Source organism: Megalobrama amblycephala, linkage group LG17, assembly GCF_018812025.1.
Source record: "Megalobrama amblycephala isolate DHTTF-2021 linkage group LG17, ASM1881202v1, whole genome shotgun sequence".
NCBI classification, from domain to species: Eukaryota; Metazoa; Chordata; class Actinopteri; order Cypriniformes; family Xenocyprididae; genus Megalobrama; species Megalobrama amblycephala.
In genome coordinates, this window is record NC_063060.1 from 5171019 (window position 1) to 5188200 (window position 17182).

The window sequence follows — 17182 nt, forward strand, 5'->3', positions numbered from 1 at the left end:
TCCAATATTAAAACGTTTTATTGTAAAACAGCAAAATTATTGAAAACATGATTAAAAAATAAAACTTAAACATAACAGTTTGTGTTAATCACTTCAACAGTTTTGTCAAAGTCGCAGCTTATACAATTTAACATTTTGTTCAGTATTTGTGCAGTAATTAACAACTCTCTCTTTTTTTAGTACATAGACAACTATTTTGAGTAAATGCTATATAACAAATTGAACAAGAGGGCCTGCTGATAAAGATTATACACTGCTGTCATTTAACATGCATTAACCTGTCCACAAATCAAATTAGCCACAAGTAACATGTTGATTTGTTGTGTTGTGGCTAGTTTGAGTTTGCTGCTGCAGCTTATTTGCTCACTTGTTAACACTCATGTGGTTTCAGGCGATATTTCTGCTCTGAAACATGAGGAAACAGAGACATTGCAAGAAGTGACCAGCTCCTCACACACACACACACACACACACACACTCCACTGTAGACATGATTCACCCTCTGATTCTCTCTGGGATTTTACTTTACATCTCAGGTAAAACAAAACTATGATTCTGATTAAAAAAGCATTATTAAACTATTGTACGGTCTGTTGTTAAATTGTTAAAATTGTTTAACTTGAATTCTTTAAGCTATAATTCTACTGTATAGGCCTCTATTTACATCATGTGCGGTTTGTGAGTGTTTTATGTTTTCTCCTCTACGTTTGTTCTTGTCTACAGGTGCTGCTGGAGTAAATATAACAGTGAAATCTGGATCATCTGGCATTATTCCATGTGTATATGAAAAACAACACAAAGAAAACCGCAAATATTTGTGTAAGGGGACACATTGGGATGCTTGCCATATATTGGCATATTCAAATGAGATGGGAAAATATTCCATCACTGATTATCCAGACCAGAGTATTTTTACAGTGCAATGGGACAGACTGGAGACCTCGGACTCTGGAAAATACTGGTGCGCTGTGGAGATTAGTGACAATAAATCCCTACACGCTCATTATTATTTGTATCTGACGGTACAACCAGGTAAAGAATATCTTTCCAAATTACCTTTTTTTCTGAGAAACATGATAATGCATTTTATTAAAATAGAATATAATATAAATATGAAACAATGTAGCTATAAGGAACATTATAAATAATGTAAATAGTTAGTGCTGTTGTTGGGTTTAGTGTGATATTTATTTCTGTACACACAAGTAAAATGAACTGTAAAAGAAGAACATGTTAACTGAAGGCAGTTAATAATGAAGAACCCACGTATTCTCCACCAAATATTTTTAATTTCTGAGATATCATGATTTTTCATTTACTCAAATCAGCACTAGTTGTTCTGATTCCTCTTAACGATTCCAGATCAGAAACCTCTGCGAATAGTGTTTTGATTCATTAATGTAAGAACTGGCTTAAAGACCTTGTGCACCAGGGAAACAAGCACACAGCCAACTTTAGAATTTGTGTTTGAACTTCTATTTTCATGGAAGCTCTGTATATTTCTATGCCATTGCTGTTGAAGAGTAGTTGGCTTTTGAAGTGATCTAATTGTAGAGTTAACGAAAGGTTTCTTGAGCATAATGTATGAAGGGGATGTCATAACCAATATCAGTAGACCCAATACATTTTAAAACAAGGTTCATAAATCCATAAGATCTTACCTTCATGCTGTGAAAATACAAACTGGAAGACTGAAAACAACCAGCGCAGCAATGAAAAGGGGAGTGGGGCTACACAAGGTCTATAATGCCAGGTTCACACTGTGCGATTTTGGCCATGATTTGAGACAAATTTTGCAAACCCTAAAAGATTTCCTCTGATCCAAGGCTAAAATCTCTTTGAATAAAGTCTTTGCTAAAAGTCTTTCATGTTCACCGACAGCCGATAAATGACCGTTGCGATCAAATGTAAACTCTGACGGAATTCTGGCAGTGTCAGAAGATTTGACACACAGTCCTGTAGCGTTACTTCTTCTATGACAACCATAAAATTTATTTAGTTTTTCAAGACAAGTCACAATCAAAATTAACACTAGAGATTTTGTTAGTCACCATTTCAGGCCCGCATGTATTGCAGCTCACAGTCGCCAAACATGTATGGGTTGGTGATGTAAAACGGATACGTTTTCTTTTTCATTTTAAATGCGTCTTGATTGTTTACAGTCTGACATTAATGACAGCTGAGATCCCACAGTGTGACATGAGGATCATGTTCGTATAGTCTGTAACGATTATACAGTTATTAATCAATTTATGGGTGGAATATGAATATAATAATTCATAAAGCTTTATTAATTATTATGCACATACCGACCCAAGGGGGAATTAACCATATATGGTGAATTAATTACAATGAATTGTAATCAATTATATATATGATTAGTTCTGGTTTAATAATTATTTGGAGAAACTGTTCGTTTGTCCGGCAAACTATAGCTCCTCAGAATGTTATTAAAAGGAAGGTCTGTTCTCTGGCCACGAGAAAGACTTCCTATTCTAGCATCCAAACGTAAAGCAAGGATATAGGATCGAAACGTTAAGGTGACCTGGCTTTTGTTGAAATGAGCAAAAAGAACAATCGAGCATGAATAATGTATTTAATATATGCAAACTACTACTACAGAGGTTATATGTCTAAAATATATACAGAAGGTATACACATATATATATATATATACACAAGAGTGAAAATGAAGAAAAGACAGGAAAAGAAAGATGACCAAAGAGTGGCAAATTACACAGTTAAACCTTTTTGAGAAAGCCAGCACAGAAATCAGTTTAAACAAATTTCAGAGGAATTATAATACTTGCTTATTGGTTCAAGTCTTGTGTAGCAGTTTCAATGCGCCTGGCTTGGTTGGTCCTTTCCGAGAGGGTTTCTCCGGCGGGGTTTTCAAACGAGGTTTAACTGATGCGTAAGATGCCAGAGGAGAAAGAAGAGAGAGAGAGAGTCCGAGGAGATGGTCGTCCCGGAAGGAGAGCGCGTGATGGGCAGTCGAGAGACAATCGGAAGACAAAGGAGAAGGTGTGTGTCGTTGTTTTTATGGAAACCCAAGCTAACACACCTCCTGACTTGTAGTGGCCAATAGATGCGCAGCACTATTTGGCGGGCAAAGTTCCTTGGTTTGGTCTCCTAGCTGAATTTGCATACTTAATGACTATCAGATCGGATTTCGAGATGGCGTACTTTCTTCACAATATCATTAAACACATAGAAAAATGCATTTGTCAGCTATGTGACATATCTCAGTGAATAGCTCGAGTCCGGAGCTTTACGGAGAGATCAAACATGATAGATCAGAAAGGCATATAAAAGAAGTTATGGTTTACAGACAAAATTCCCTCATTAAAATGCACACTAGCACAAATATACTCATTTAAACACTAGGAAACATGCATACACTCGAGATACATGATGGGTACATACATGGATGTGACTTGGCATAGTTACATTTTACATATACAGTCAATAATGTATGTTTGTGGGTTTTTGTATGTGCCTGTGTGTGTGTGGTGGGTGTTGGAATGTGGATCTGACCCGTAGTCCACATGAGGGAATCCTTTGATGTCCTAAGAGCAAGGAAATTGGGCCTCCTGTTTTACCTCGGAGGGTAACAAAGGTATCAAGTGGGCTCATCTTTTGCAGACCGGTCGGAGCCGAGCTGAGATTTTACAACCCAGTCCAGCATGCTAAAAGCGTTCTGAACATTCCAAAGTTTATTGATTATCCTGATACGTGTGCATATGCTACAAGTCTGACAAGCAACAATCGTAAAGGACTATTATAAATCACACAGTGTGTGCCCGGCTTTAAAAATAACCCACTTATAGGAGTCATTCGTTCGGGAGTCAGGCTATGCTTGTTACACAGTGTTTTTGATGCACTAAAGAACCAGCTCTTAAGACTCATTCATTTGGGAATCAGACTGTACTGGGGTGCATTGTTAGCCAATATGGTCACAAGTTTTCTTGAACTCTGTTGGTTATGACGGAACTTAAGTTGTGACCATAGTTGCTTTTGGGAAACACAGCCCTGGTCATGCATATGTTTTAAATTCATTAAATATAACTGATTCATAAGAGCCATTCATTCAGGAGTTGGCAATGCTGGTTGATACTCGAGTGGTGTGTTTTCTTTCTGAACTGTTTACATTGACATAAATGACTGTGTTTACTTGCAAAGACATGGTCACTTTGTAAGAATATTTAACCGTTCAAGCTTAATTAGTCGGCAAAAAGCACTCAGTTAATTTGCGCTTTATGAGCAACGGCTTCATGTGCTTCATTTACAGCACTGAGAAGTCTCCCTGGCATCATGCACATAAGTTGTCTTTTGCTGCTTACTGCGCTTCAACGCTTTAAAATCACTTGTTTTTAAATACACAAAAAAGGATTTGTCCACTTTTAAATAAACTTTTCCTGATAATTTACTCACCCCCATGTCATCCAAGATGTCCATGTCTTTCTTTCTTCAGTTAAAAAGAAATTAAGGTTTTTGAGGAAAACATTCCAGGATTATTCTCCTTATAGTAGACTTCAATGGGCACCAAACAGTTGAAGGTCAAAATTAGTTTCACTGCAGCTTCAAATTGTTCTACACGATCCCAGATGAGAAATAAGGGTCTTATCTAGTGAAACCATCACTCATTTTCTGAAAATAAATTGAAAATTATATAAGTTTTAACCATAAGCTCATCTTGAACTAGCTCTCTTCTTCTTCTCCTCTATTAGAATTCCAGCAGTGTAGACACTGCTAAGTGTATTACTGCCCTCCACAAGTCAAAGTTTTGAACTAATTTTTATATGCAATATGCTAGTTCAGTAGTACATAACAATTAGTTCAAAGTTTTACCTGTGGAGGGCAGTAATACACTTAGCAGCATTTACACTGCCAGAATTCTAATAGAGGAGAAGAAGAAGAGAGCTAGTTCAAGATGAGCATTTCTGGTTAAAACTTATATAATTTTCAATTTTCTTCAGAAAATGATAGATGGTTTCACTAGAAAAAAAACCTTATTTCTCATCTGGGATCGTGTAGAACAATTTGAAGCTGCACTGAAACTAATTTTGACCTTCAACTGTTTGGTGCCCATTGAAGTCTACTATAAGGAGAATAATCCTGGAATGTTTTCCTCAAAAACCTTAATTTCTTTTTAACTGAAGAAAGAAAGACATGGACATCTTGGATGACATGGGGGTGAGTAAATGATCAAGAAAAGTTTATTTAAAAGTGGACTAATCCTTTAAAAATGTATAAAATAATAAGCTTTTATGACTGTGCATCACAGTAAAGTCACATGAGTGTAACCGCGATAGAGACATTAGTCCAAAATCTCTACATTTCTACAGGTTAATCATGTCTACCGGTATGTGATTTGTTCCAGAAACAGTTTTTGTTATGCTGGTTGAAAGTCTCTTCACATCTTGATAGTAATTAATTAAGATAAGTGGTCTAAATGTATTTACACTGAACAAAATTATAAACGCAACACTTTTGTTTTTGCCCCTATTTTTCATGAGCTGAACTAAAAGATCTAAGACTTTTTCTATGTAAACAAAAGGCCTATTTCTCTCAAATATTGTTCACAAATCTGTCTAAACCCGTGTTAGTGAGCACTTCTCCTTTACCGAGATAATCCATCCACCTCACAGGTGTGGCATATCAAGATGCTGATTAGACAGCATGATTATTGCACAGGTGTGCCTTAGGCTGGCCACTTAAACACATAAATACTTAACCTGAGGGAGTTAAAGCTATCCTGCATCCCAGACCTGGCTACGTGCCTAAGATGCCGTCCAGTTTGTCATGGTCTACGGTTCTGCTGGCCTTCCATCCTCTACCACATGTGTCGGCAGAAGCAGAGAGACTTAATCTGCTCTGCCCTGTCAGAGCATTTAGTGTTTATATTCAGAAGTCTGCTCCATAGAGGAAGTCAAACAAGTTGTTGGTGTACTTTGTGTCACCTAAGAAGGGGCTCCCGGCTTCTAACCAAATGATTTGTAATTGGATCGGTTAGGCTATTGCCTCCACCTATCAGGTGTGTGACCTGCCTTCGCCTTTAGCCTTAGGGGCCCATTCTACTAGGAGCATGGCATCTTCTAGAGCCCTCCTCTCAGGAGCTCCCCTTCGGGTGATCTGTGACTCCTTCATTAGATTTTATAGTCTGCACCTCCCTTCATGCCAGGCGCACGAGTGCTCTCATCCTAAGTTGTGCCTGTTTCAGCTTCACACTAGGACAGATGTGTTCGGTGTGGCGTAGTGGGTGTTCATTCCCCAAAGTGTCGTTACCAACTACCAGTGCAAGTTCCCTCAAAAGGGAAATTCTCGTGTTACATACAGTATGTAACCCTTGTTCCCTGAGAAAGGAACGAGACAGTGCATCCCTTTGTCACACCTCCTCATGTCTGGGAGCGACTTGCTTCATTGCAAAAGCTGACTCTGTTTTGTGCCGGCGTCCCTTTGTAGCTTCCATGTGTGCCGTCACTTGTTATGTCACGACGCAACACCATTCAGGATCGGAATAGTTTCATTCATGCTTCAGACGTGCTACGTTGAGGGGAGTTGTGTCATTAGCTACAGTTTCTCATTCTCTTCTTAGGGAACAAGAGTTACATACATAACTCGAGACGATTTCTCTCATCTATGTAAAGTCTAAAGCCAAAAAAATGGACAATAATAACTTAAAAATATCTCCTTGTCATCTCCATCATCAATTTCTCTTTATTTTTCTCCCCTCAGTCTCCTTATCTTTGTCTCTTGCCCTCTTAAAGTTGAGCTTTGACCAATAGTCTTTTTATTTTCATCTGTGTCAGTGCAGACACTCAGTTGATATATGTTTTATGAATCATATTCTTAGAGAAGTTAATTTACTGAAGGCTACCAGGAAAAGTAGGTAATTAATATGTGCATTTATTATAAATCATATGCCTAATATATGATGAAAAAGGCTCTGTTATTGTTTCCCTCACATTGATAGTTAGAGTACTACTAATTATTACATGAATCATGTTAATTATAACAAGTGCGTTAAATGCGTCAATATTTTTTCCCCATAAATGATGTTTTATTAACAAAATTCGGGAGGAGCAGGTGCAGATAATTAGACTAATTATCATAAGTGGAAAGCATTCAGCTAATTAACCAATAGAGGTATATATACTGCAGACTTACCTCTGTTCGATTGACAGTTTATCAGCATCCCTCCTCCACCCCATCTCCTCACTTATAGTTCTATCTACTTTTATCACACCGGGGGGAGTACTCTGGGTTTGGGCCAAAATTCCAAGCTCGGAGCCCTCCCCTGGACAGCACGCCAAATACGCATTACTTTAATCTAATTATATGTATATGTGAACTTGTGAATTAATTAATCTAATTAACGTGTTAAATCAACAGCCCTAATTTATATGTATATATATATATATATATATATATATATATATATATATTTGTAGGACCATAAAATGTTAGTTCTAAATTTGCATTATTTTCATATCTCCTCACACCCTGCACACACAGACATCACACATCATCAGCGCGAGATGTCAGTCTTTCACCAAGCACCGCAACCGAAACAGCAGCCGCCTTTCACAGTTCCTCCTGGCATGTCTTGCAACTATCAATGCAGAAAAGAAAGCTGCTGCTCTCCTTTTGTTTTTCTGAAGTCTCCATGTGCGTTCATATGTAAATTGTGCAAGCTTATTTTGTCCATTAGATCAAAAGATCTGAAATATCTGACCATAGAATAAAGCACCAGGTGTAAATGGTTATGTTGTGTGTTAAAACCAGGTGTAAACAGTTTGTTTGCTCCCTGCTGTGTACTTTCATGTGTTTTGGAGGCGTAGCTTTGGAGATGCTTTGAAGGGAGGGTGGGATCTTATGCTTTCAAATCTAGCTCGCTAATAGCCTCTCTGAAAATTGCCTAACCTACCTTTAAGTGGTATCAGTGCAGTAGACAATTTTTGAATCCAGAAATGGAAATTATGTTATTTTGAATTTAGCCACTGTCAGAAAATTCGTTACCTGCGCATCGGAAGAAAATAGAACCGGTTTAGAATAAAGTGTTCCCAACTGTAGTAAACACTTTACAATATCAAAGAATATAGATATTTAAAATTCATAAACAAAAATAAACCAATTGACTGACAAATCGTATTGTGCTTTTGATTGTTTTCAGCTCCTGATACTTCTGTGATGAGCAGCAGTGTATCTGGACATGAAGGTGGTAATGTCAGTGTCCAGTGTTTCTACAGTTCTGGATATCAGAATGAACTCAAACTGTGGTGCAGATATAAAGATCAGAGCTGTTACACAGTGACTGGCACATCCCAGGAACCATCACTCCAGATCAGTGATGATGGGAGAAGCTCCTTCACTGTGCTGATGACTGGACTGAGACTCAATGATTCTGGTTGGTATTACTGCTCAGTAGGAGATCTGCAGGTTCCTGTTCAACTCATTGTCAAGGAACCCAAACGTGGTAAGATCACAAATCAATTCAGCTATAAAAATGGTGACACTCTTAATGCACTAAAACTAAACTCATGTTTTTCTCCTTTCAAGCTGTGACAAATATTCAAACAGCTCCACCATCTGACTCTGAGACGGACAGGTGTAATTTTTGACATTTTTCTTTTTTTTTCTTTTTCTTTTTTTTTTTTTACTTTTATTATGCAATAAAAGTCATAATCATGACATAAAAAGGCTGAAAATGTGATAAGTCAAAATTATAACATGAAAAGTCAATTATAACAAAAAGTCAATATGAGATAATTATGACAAAATTGAAATTATGACATTAAAATGTATGAAAAAGGTATAAAATCATGCTTTAAAAGTAAATCATGTAAATTATAATTATGTTATAAAAGTCTAAGTCAAAAAGTCTAAATTATAACACAATTATGATTTATCAAAGCATTTTTTCCCCATGATAATACTCTGATCAAACTAAGAAACTTCTCTGTTTCTGTTTGGCAACAGCTATGATGCTGACTCAAGATCTGAGACGCACACGTAAGTTGTTATTCAGACATTCATAACTGATACCAAACTATTACATGACACCAAAGTAATGTTATTTTTATTTGCAGAGATGAAGCCCTTTAAACTCTAATAGCAGTCTCAGAGACTATTGCTACAGAAATACACAGCAAGGATGAGCAAAACAAGTATTTAAAGGGGATCTATTATGCCCCTTATGTTAAATAAGTCTCTGGTGTCCCCAGAATGTCTGTGACGTTTAGCTGAAAATACTCCACAGATCATTTACAGTATTTCACAATTGCTAAAACACATTTCTTGAAACCATCACTCATTTTCTCAAAACATTAAACACAAATCCAATCTTCAAACTAATTTCACAAAACCTCTGACTCTTATGGCAAAATCAAACAAAGCTTTCAGATCACACACACATTAAGCAAAATATAAACACATACAGATCATTCATTAGACACTACATTAAAAAATGGAAAACACAACATCCAGAACATGAGGTTACAGAAAAAAAAGTATATTGTAACACAGTAAACACATTTTGCCATTACATAAAATGTATAGAAATCACAAGTAATGTGAATTTAAAGTATACTGTATGTACTGCAAGTACAGTATTATATTCAATAATATATAGTATTGAATGTCTGTATATACAGTACTTGCATACTGCAAACATACAGCAGTCTAAATGCAAATGACTAAAAGGTCAACGAAAACTCTAAATGAAAAGCATGATACAGTACACACACACAAAAAAAAAAAAGTTCAGAGTCAGTGAGAGATTCATTCTGCTTCAGCATCACCTCTTCATGTTGGGTCCGGCCTAAATCAAGTCAAGTCACCTTTATTTCAATTGCAATTTATACTACACAGATACTAGTCTAGTCTAGTATACAGTAGTATAGTATAGTATAGTATAGTATAGTATAGTATAGTATAGTATAGTCAAAGCAGCTTTACAGTGATAACAGGTACATGATGATCAGTAATGCAAAGAGGGTTCATTTTGGCTGTACAGCTCTAAAAGAAAATAGTGTCATTGTTCAGCTGAAGTCAGTTCAGTGTTGATTCACTTACATTGTAAAGACCATCAATTATTATGTAAATGACTGTAATTATTTTCCTCTATAAAGCAGTTCTGCAGAAAACAGTGATGTCATCATCTAGGCTAGCTTAGTTCAGTTCTCATCCTATAATGTCAGTACTGTCAGATCAATACAGTATTTCACAATTGCTAAAACACTAAACCCCATTCTCTGAACCCAATGCTCAGTGGCCTAAACCCATTTGTCGAATCAGTCACTTTGTAGGCAAAACCTTGAACAAGTTCAGGTAGTTAAGACACTGTTTGCAAATCTCATCCACTCTTTTTGCAAAACTCTAAACACATTCTTACTCACTAAAACACATTCTGCACTGTGTTGCAAAATGGTATATACATGTGGCAAAAGTTAAACACAACTACAACACAGTTGTCATCCTTTAAACACAATGACTCAAAATTATTCACACTTATTTCTAATGATGTGATCAAATCAACTGTATAAAATATAGGTCAGTTCAGAGTGCACAGGTGACACAGGTGCTGAATGATGATACCAACAATAGATGGAAACAATCTGAAAAGTAGAGGAGGAAGAGCATGTGTAAGAGGATGATGAGGAGAAAGAGCAAGGGGTGTGGAGACAAGGCTGCAAGGCTGCATCCGGCACAGGTTTTTCCCTTTGCCTGGCAAGAGACGACATTGCCTGTGATGTGGAAAATGTCCTCAACAATATTCAATAATATTCACCAATATTATTGATCTGACAGTACTGACATTATAGGATGAGAACTGAACTAAGCTAGCCTATGATGACATCACTATTTTCTGCAGAACTGCTTTACAGAGGAAAATAATTACAGTAATTTACATAATAATTGATGGTCTTTACAATGTAAGTGAATCAACACTGAACTGACTTCAGCTGAACAATGACACTATTTTCTTTTAGAGCTGTACAGCCAAAATGAACCCTCTTTGCATTACTGATCATCATGTACCTGTTATCACTGTAAAGCTGCTTTGACTATACTATACTATACTAGACTAGACTAGTATCTGTGTAGTATAAATTGCAATTGAAATAAAGGTGACTTGACTTGATTTAGGCCGGACCAAACATGAAGACGTGATGCTGAAGCAGAATGAATCTCTCACTGACTCTGAACTTTGTTTTTTTGTTTGTTTGTTTTTTGTGTACTGTCTCATGCTTTTCATTTAGAGTTTTCTTTGACCTTTTAGTCATTTGCATTTAGACTGCTGTATGTTTGCAGTAGCCTATGTAAGTACTGTATATACAGACATTCAATACTATATAATATTGAATATAATACTGTACTTGCAGTACATACAGTATACTTAAAATTCACATTACTTGTGATTTCTATACATTTTATGTAATGGCAAAATGTGTTTACTGTGTTACAATGTACTTTTTTTCTGTAACCTCATGTTCTGGATGTTGTGTTTTCCATTTTTTAATGTAGTGTCTAATGAATGATCTGTATGTGTTTATATATTGTTTAATGTGTGTATGATCTGAAAGCTTTGTTTGATTTTGCCATAAGAGTTAGATACGGTGGCCCAGTAGTGCACAACACAACGAAATTAAAAAAGCAAACATAAGTTCACAACACAACGGAAACAAGCCACAACACAACGAAATAAAGCCACAACACAACGGAATAAGCCACAACACAACGGAATTAAACTACAACACAACGGAATAAGCCACAACACAACGGAATCAAGCCACAACACAACGGAATCAAGCCACAACACAACGGAATTAAACCACAACACAACGGAATAAGCCACAACACAACGGAATCAAGCCACAACACAACGGAATTAAACCACAACACAACGGAATCAAGCCACAACACGACGGAAATGCTCCCGACCACTTGGGGGCTCTCAGAGCTCGGTAATATTACTATTCCTTGCCACTGTTCTATAAAGTCGTCAGTTTTACAAAGATATCAATACCATGATTAGTTTTAAGTATGTAAGCATTGTATATCGACATGGTATATTAATTAAAATCAACTATGTTCACAATAGCTTCATATTTATACTTGTGAATGATTTGACACGATACCACGGTGCATGATAAAGGGAACATCCACCAATTCCACCAAGTGGTTAAAACGTATAATTTGTATTCATTAAAATTACTTTTAACATTTAAAAACAGACATGTTCAAATTCCAAAGGTTGTTAGTTCCTGTTGGTAAGACTGACAAGCTTTGGAATTTGAATATGTCTGTTTTTAAATGTTAAAAGTAATTTTAATGAATACAAATTATACGTTTTAACCACTTAGTGGGATTGGCAGACGTTCCCTTCATCATGCGCCGTGGTAGCGCGTCAAATCATTCACAAGTATAGGCCTAAATATGAAGCTATTTTGCACGTAGGTGATATTGAATTAATATTTCATGTCGATATGCAGTGGTTACATACTGTTTAAACTAATCGTGGTATTGATATTACTGCCGACTCTATAGAACAGTGGCAAGGAAAACTAACTTTACCGAGCTCTGAGAGCCCCCTAGTGGTCGGGAGCATTTCCGTTGTGTTGTGGCTTGATTCCGTTGTGTTGTGGCTTTATTCCGTTGTGTTGTGGCTCGATTTCGTTGTGTTGTGGCTTTATTCCGTTGTGTTGTGGCTCGATTCTGTTGTGTTGTGTCTCGATTTCGTTGTGTTGTGAACTTATGTTTGCTTTTTTAATTTCGTTGTGTTGTGCACTACTGGGCCACCGTAGTTAGAGGTTTTGTGAAATTAGTTTGAAGATTGGATTTGTGTTTAATGTTTTGAGAAAATGAGTGATGGTTTCAAGAAATGTGTTTTAGCAATTGTGAAATACTGTAATATTGGTGAATATTATTGAATATTGTTGAGGACATTTTCCACATCACAGGCAATGTCGTCTCTTGCCAGGCAAAGGGAAAAACCTGTGCCGGATCCAGCCTTGACAGCCTTGTCTCCACACCCCTTGCTCTTTCTCCTCATCATCCTCTTACACATACTCTTCCTCCTCTACTTTTCAGATTGTTTCCATCTATTGTTGGTATCATACGGTGGCCCAGTAGTGCACAACACAACGAAATTAAAAAAGCAAACATAAGTTCACAACACAACGAAATCGAGCCACAACACAACGGAATAAAGCCACAACACAACGAAATCAATCCACAACACAACGGAATAAAGCCACAACACAACGAAATCGAGCCACAACACAACGGAATAAAGCCACAACACAACGAAATCAATCCACAACACAACGGAAATGCTCCCGACCACTAGGGGGCTCTCAGAGCTCGGTAAAGTTAGTTTTCCTTGCCACTGTTCTATAGAGTCGGCAGTAATATCAATACCACGATTAGTTTAAACAGTATGTAATCACTGCATATCGACATGAAATATTAATTCAATATCACCTACGTGCAAAATAGCTTCATATTTATACTTGTGAATGATTTGACGCGCTACCACGGCGCATGATGAAGGGAACGTCTGCCAATTCCACCAAATGGTTAAAACGTATAATTTGTATTCATTAAAATTACTTTTAACATTTAAAAACAGACATATTCAAATTCCAAAGCTTGTCAGTCTTACCAACAGGAACTAACAACCTTTGGAATTTGAACATGTCTGTTTTTAAATGTTAAATGTAATTTTAATGAATACAAATTATACGTTTTAACCACTTGATGGAATTGGTGGATGTTCCCTTTATCATGCGCCGTGGTATCGCGTCAAATCATTCACAAGTATAAATATGAAGCTATTGTGAACGTAGTTGATTTTTAATTAATATATCATGTTGATATACAATGCTTACATACTTAAAACTGATCATGGTATTGATATCTTTGTAAAACTGTCGACTCTATAGAACAGTGGCAAGGAAAACTAACTTTACCGAGCTCTGAGAGCCCCCTAGTGGTCGGGAGCATTTCCGTTGTGTTGTGGCTTGATTCCGTTGTGTTGTGGTTTAATTCCGTTGTGTTGTGGCTTTATTCCGTTGTGTTGTGGCTTGATTCCGTTGTGTTGTGGTTTAATTCCGTTGTGTTGTGGCTTTATTTCGTTGTGTTGTGGCTTGATTCCGTTGTGTTGTGGTTTAATTCCGTTGTGTTGTGGCTTGATTCCGTTGTGTTGTGGCTTTATTTCGTTGTGTTGTGGCTTGTTTCCGTTGTGTTGTGAACTTATGTTTGCTTTTTTAATTTCGTTGTGTTGTGCACTACTGGGCCACCGTAGTATCATCATTCAGCACCTGTGTCACCTGTGCACTCTGAACTGACCTATATTTTATACAGTTGATTTGATCACTTCATTAGAAATAAGTGTGAATAATTTTGAGTCATTGTGTTTAAAGGATGACAACTGTGTTGTAGTTGTGTTTAACTTTTGCCACATGTATTTACCATTTTGCAACACAGTGCAGAATGTGTTTTAGTGAGTAAGAATGTGTTTAGAGTTTTGCAAAAAGAGTGGATGAGATTTGCAAACAGTGTCTTAACTACCTGAACTTGTTTAAGGTTTTGCCTACAAAGTGACTGATTCGACAAATGGGTTTAGGCCACTGAGCATTGGGTTCAGAGAATGGGGTTTAGTGTTTTAGCAATTGTGAAATACTGTATTACAGCTTGTCAAATTATAAATCCTATCCAGTGGTTGACAAGAAAGGAGTAAACATGGTCACTAGGTTGTGACGGCTGTCAATCAAAATGTGGAGCGGTGATTCATTCTGTGTGTCAGAAAACAAATGGATAATCCTGTAAATCAAAATTTTACAAGGTGGCATAATGGCAACAAAAAAGAGAAAATCTTCTTTTAGTAAAGACTGGGCTCGGACATATACCTGTGTGAGGCCGATAGAAGGGGATACCGAAAGAGTGTTTTGCAGTTTTGCAGCATGTAAAAGCAGCTTTTCTATTTCACATTGAGGAGAATATGATGTTAGGCGTCACAGCACATGCGAATCACACAAGAAAAGGGAACAACAGAAAGAAACGTCCAAGTCAATGCTGCCTTTGGGCTCAGTGATGTTGAATTTAAACGATATGTAAAATAAAGACATGTTGGGCCCTATTTTAACGATCTAAACGCAAAGTGTAAAGCGCACGGCGCAGGTGCACTCAGGGCGTGTCCAAATCCACTTTTGCTATTTTAACGACGGAAAAACGGTCCGTGCGCCGGGGCGCATTTTTGAAATGGGTTGTCCCTATTCTCTTAATGGGTAATGGGCGTAATGTTCAATAAACCAATCAGAGTGTCATCTCCCATTCCCTTTAAGAGCGAGATGCGCTCGCGCCATGGCGATTTGCTATTTACATGGCGGAATTTGTTGGCGATGAGTCAGTTAATATATATGTGTGTGTATTGGCACGATTGTTCAATTAATTAGCCAATTTTGTTCATCATTATAAGTAGTAATAGGCTGAATTGAAAATAGGTAGCCTAATTCTAATACACGCAATGACTATTCATCGTTACATTTTTATATTTATGTAGCCTACACAATAATATTCTTTTACACTGTAATCCTTTTGTTTTTAATATTTGGCATGTTTGTGTGTTGCGCATCCCTGTGTGTAATAAGCAAAGTCAACGCGCACTGTGGACGCGCCCAGAGGCGCAGTTTCTACCAACGCGCTCTAACAAAAAAATATTGCGTCATTGACTTTAGACTTTAGACCAGGTTTGAGTTGGTCTATGGCGCAGTCTATTTTCAGCTCCTTAAAATAGCAATGCGCCGGCAATGCGTCTGAACACACCTCTTTTTTAGACCAGCACGCCCATGGGCGCACTAACTGGCGCAAATGCATTTACTAATTTAAGGACGTGGCGCTGAACGGGAAAACGCGAACGGCGCCGGACGCAAACTAGCAAACACACTTGCGCTGCGCCTTGCGTCGCATTGCGCCGGGTGTATTATAGGGCCCGTTATGTTACATTGTGATGTAATGATTTTTTCTGGAAGGGACTAAAGAACAAAGTATTTTTATCAGCTAAAAGGCAGAATACAAATGTTTTTATTAAGTTAGTTAGACATTATATAACAGTTTCAGGTTATGATTTAGTGTTGGTAACCCACACAAACTTAGTAATTGTCCCACATTGGTTTGTTTGATGGTGGTCACCCTATTCAAACTGGAGTCGGACACTGATAGAGAGAGAAGTTTCAACTTTTAGAATACAACTGGGTGTTTCTGAATGGTTAGTGGATAATTTTATGTAGTTGTTGTGGAGTTGATTCAACTCATCCACTAGCATGTGCCGTCATGTTCATCTTTTGTGCAAATCCAGCATTGAACTGACCCTCATTTGTGAAGCAGTCCGGCGTAAAATGATTTGCGCAAATCTATAACACTTTAATGACTTCCTTCAGCACATTTCCTTCATGATTGAAATTCAACCACAGTTTCCTCAGTGACTCAAATGCAGAGAGTCGATGGAAACTCTTATGTCCATTGGTAAATCCAATAACAGAACATTTGTAATGTTTTTTGCAGCAGACATTGTATATCTCCAGCAGCTTCAGCAAGTAAACAGAAATGGCGGACTGCTGCGTCTCTCTCAGGGCGGTATGCTAATATAATATGGCAGATTGTCACCAGTCATGGGCGGGGCTTCTCCCTCCTCTTACGAAAGAGTGTGGGAAACCTGGAACCGCACGTTTAGAGAGACTGATTTATAATTTATGGGGATTATAAAAAAAGGGGTGGGTGGATTTTTACCATTATGGGGTAGTTGTTTACACACTGTGGACACACATCTGTGTTCAAACACCTTAAAGTTTTACACCTTTAAGGCATGTAAATTAAGTCATTTGCTTTGTTTTAATTGTATTTTTAAATTAGAAACAAAGCTTTAACAAATTAACTTGCTGCACATTAAAAGTGAAAATAGTTTTGTATGATTAACACAAATATGTCTCCATCACTCTAGACATGTTGGGATTCTGCTCATGAGTCTTGTAGCGATGCTCGTGCTGTTGCTGCTTGTTTCTCTTGTTGTAATAGTAACCTGGAGACTGAGAAAGAAGCCGGGTGAGTTTTCTCTTACTTCTGGAGAACTGACAGTCTATTATTGTGATTCATTTACAGCTGCTTAATAAATAAATAA

At 37.3% G+C, this 17182-nt stretch overlaps 1 protein-coding gene across 1 annotated transcript in view; it reads left to right on the forward strand.

The window, feature by feature from the left end:
• The first annotated feature begins 490 nt into the window (after positions 1–490).
• Positions 491–17182, forward strand: part of LOC125251051 (polymeric immunoglobulin receptor-like) — a 79914-nt gene continuing 63222 nt past the window's right edge. The window contains exons 1-3 of the mRNA XM_048163945.1: positions 491–536; positions 724–1032; positions 8177–8476. Of these exons, the coding sequence (XP_048019902.1) occupies positions 491–536; positions 724–1032; positions 8177–8476 (655 nt within the window). The remainder of the gene's footprint in view (positions 537–723; positions 1033–8176; positions 8477–17182) is intronic.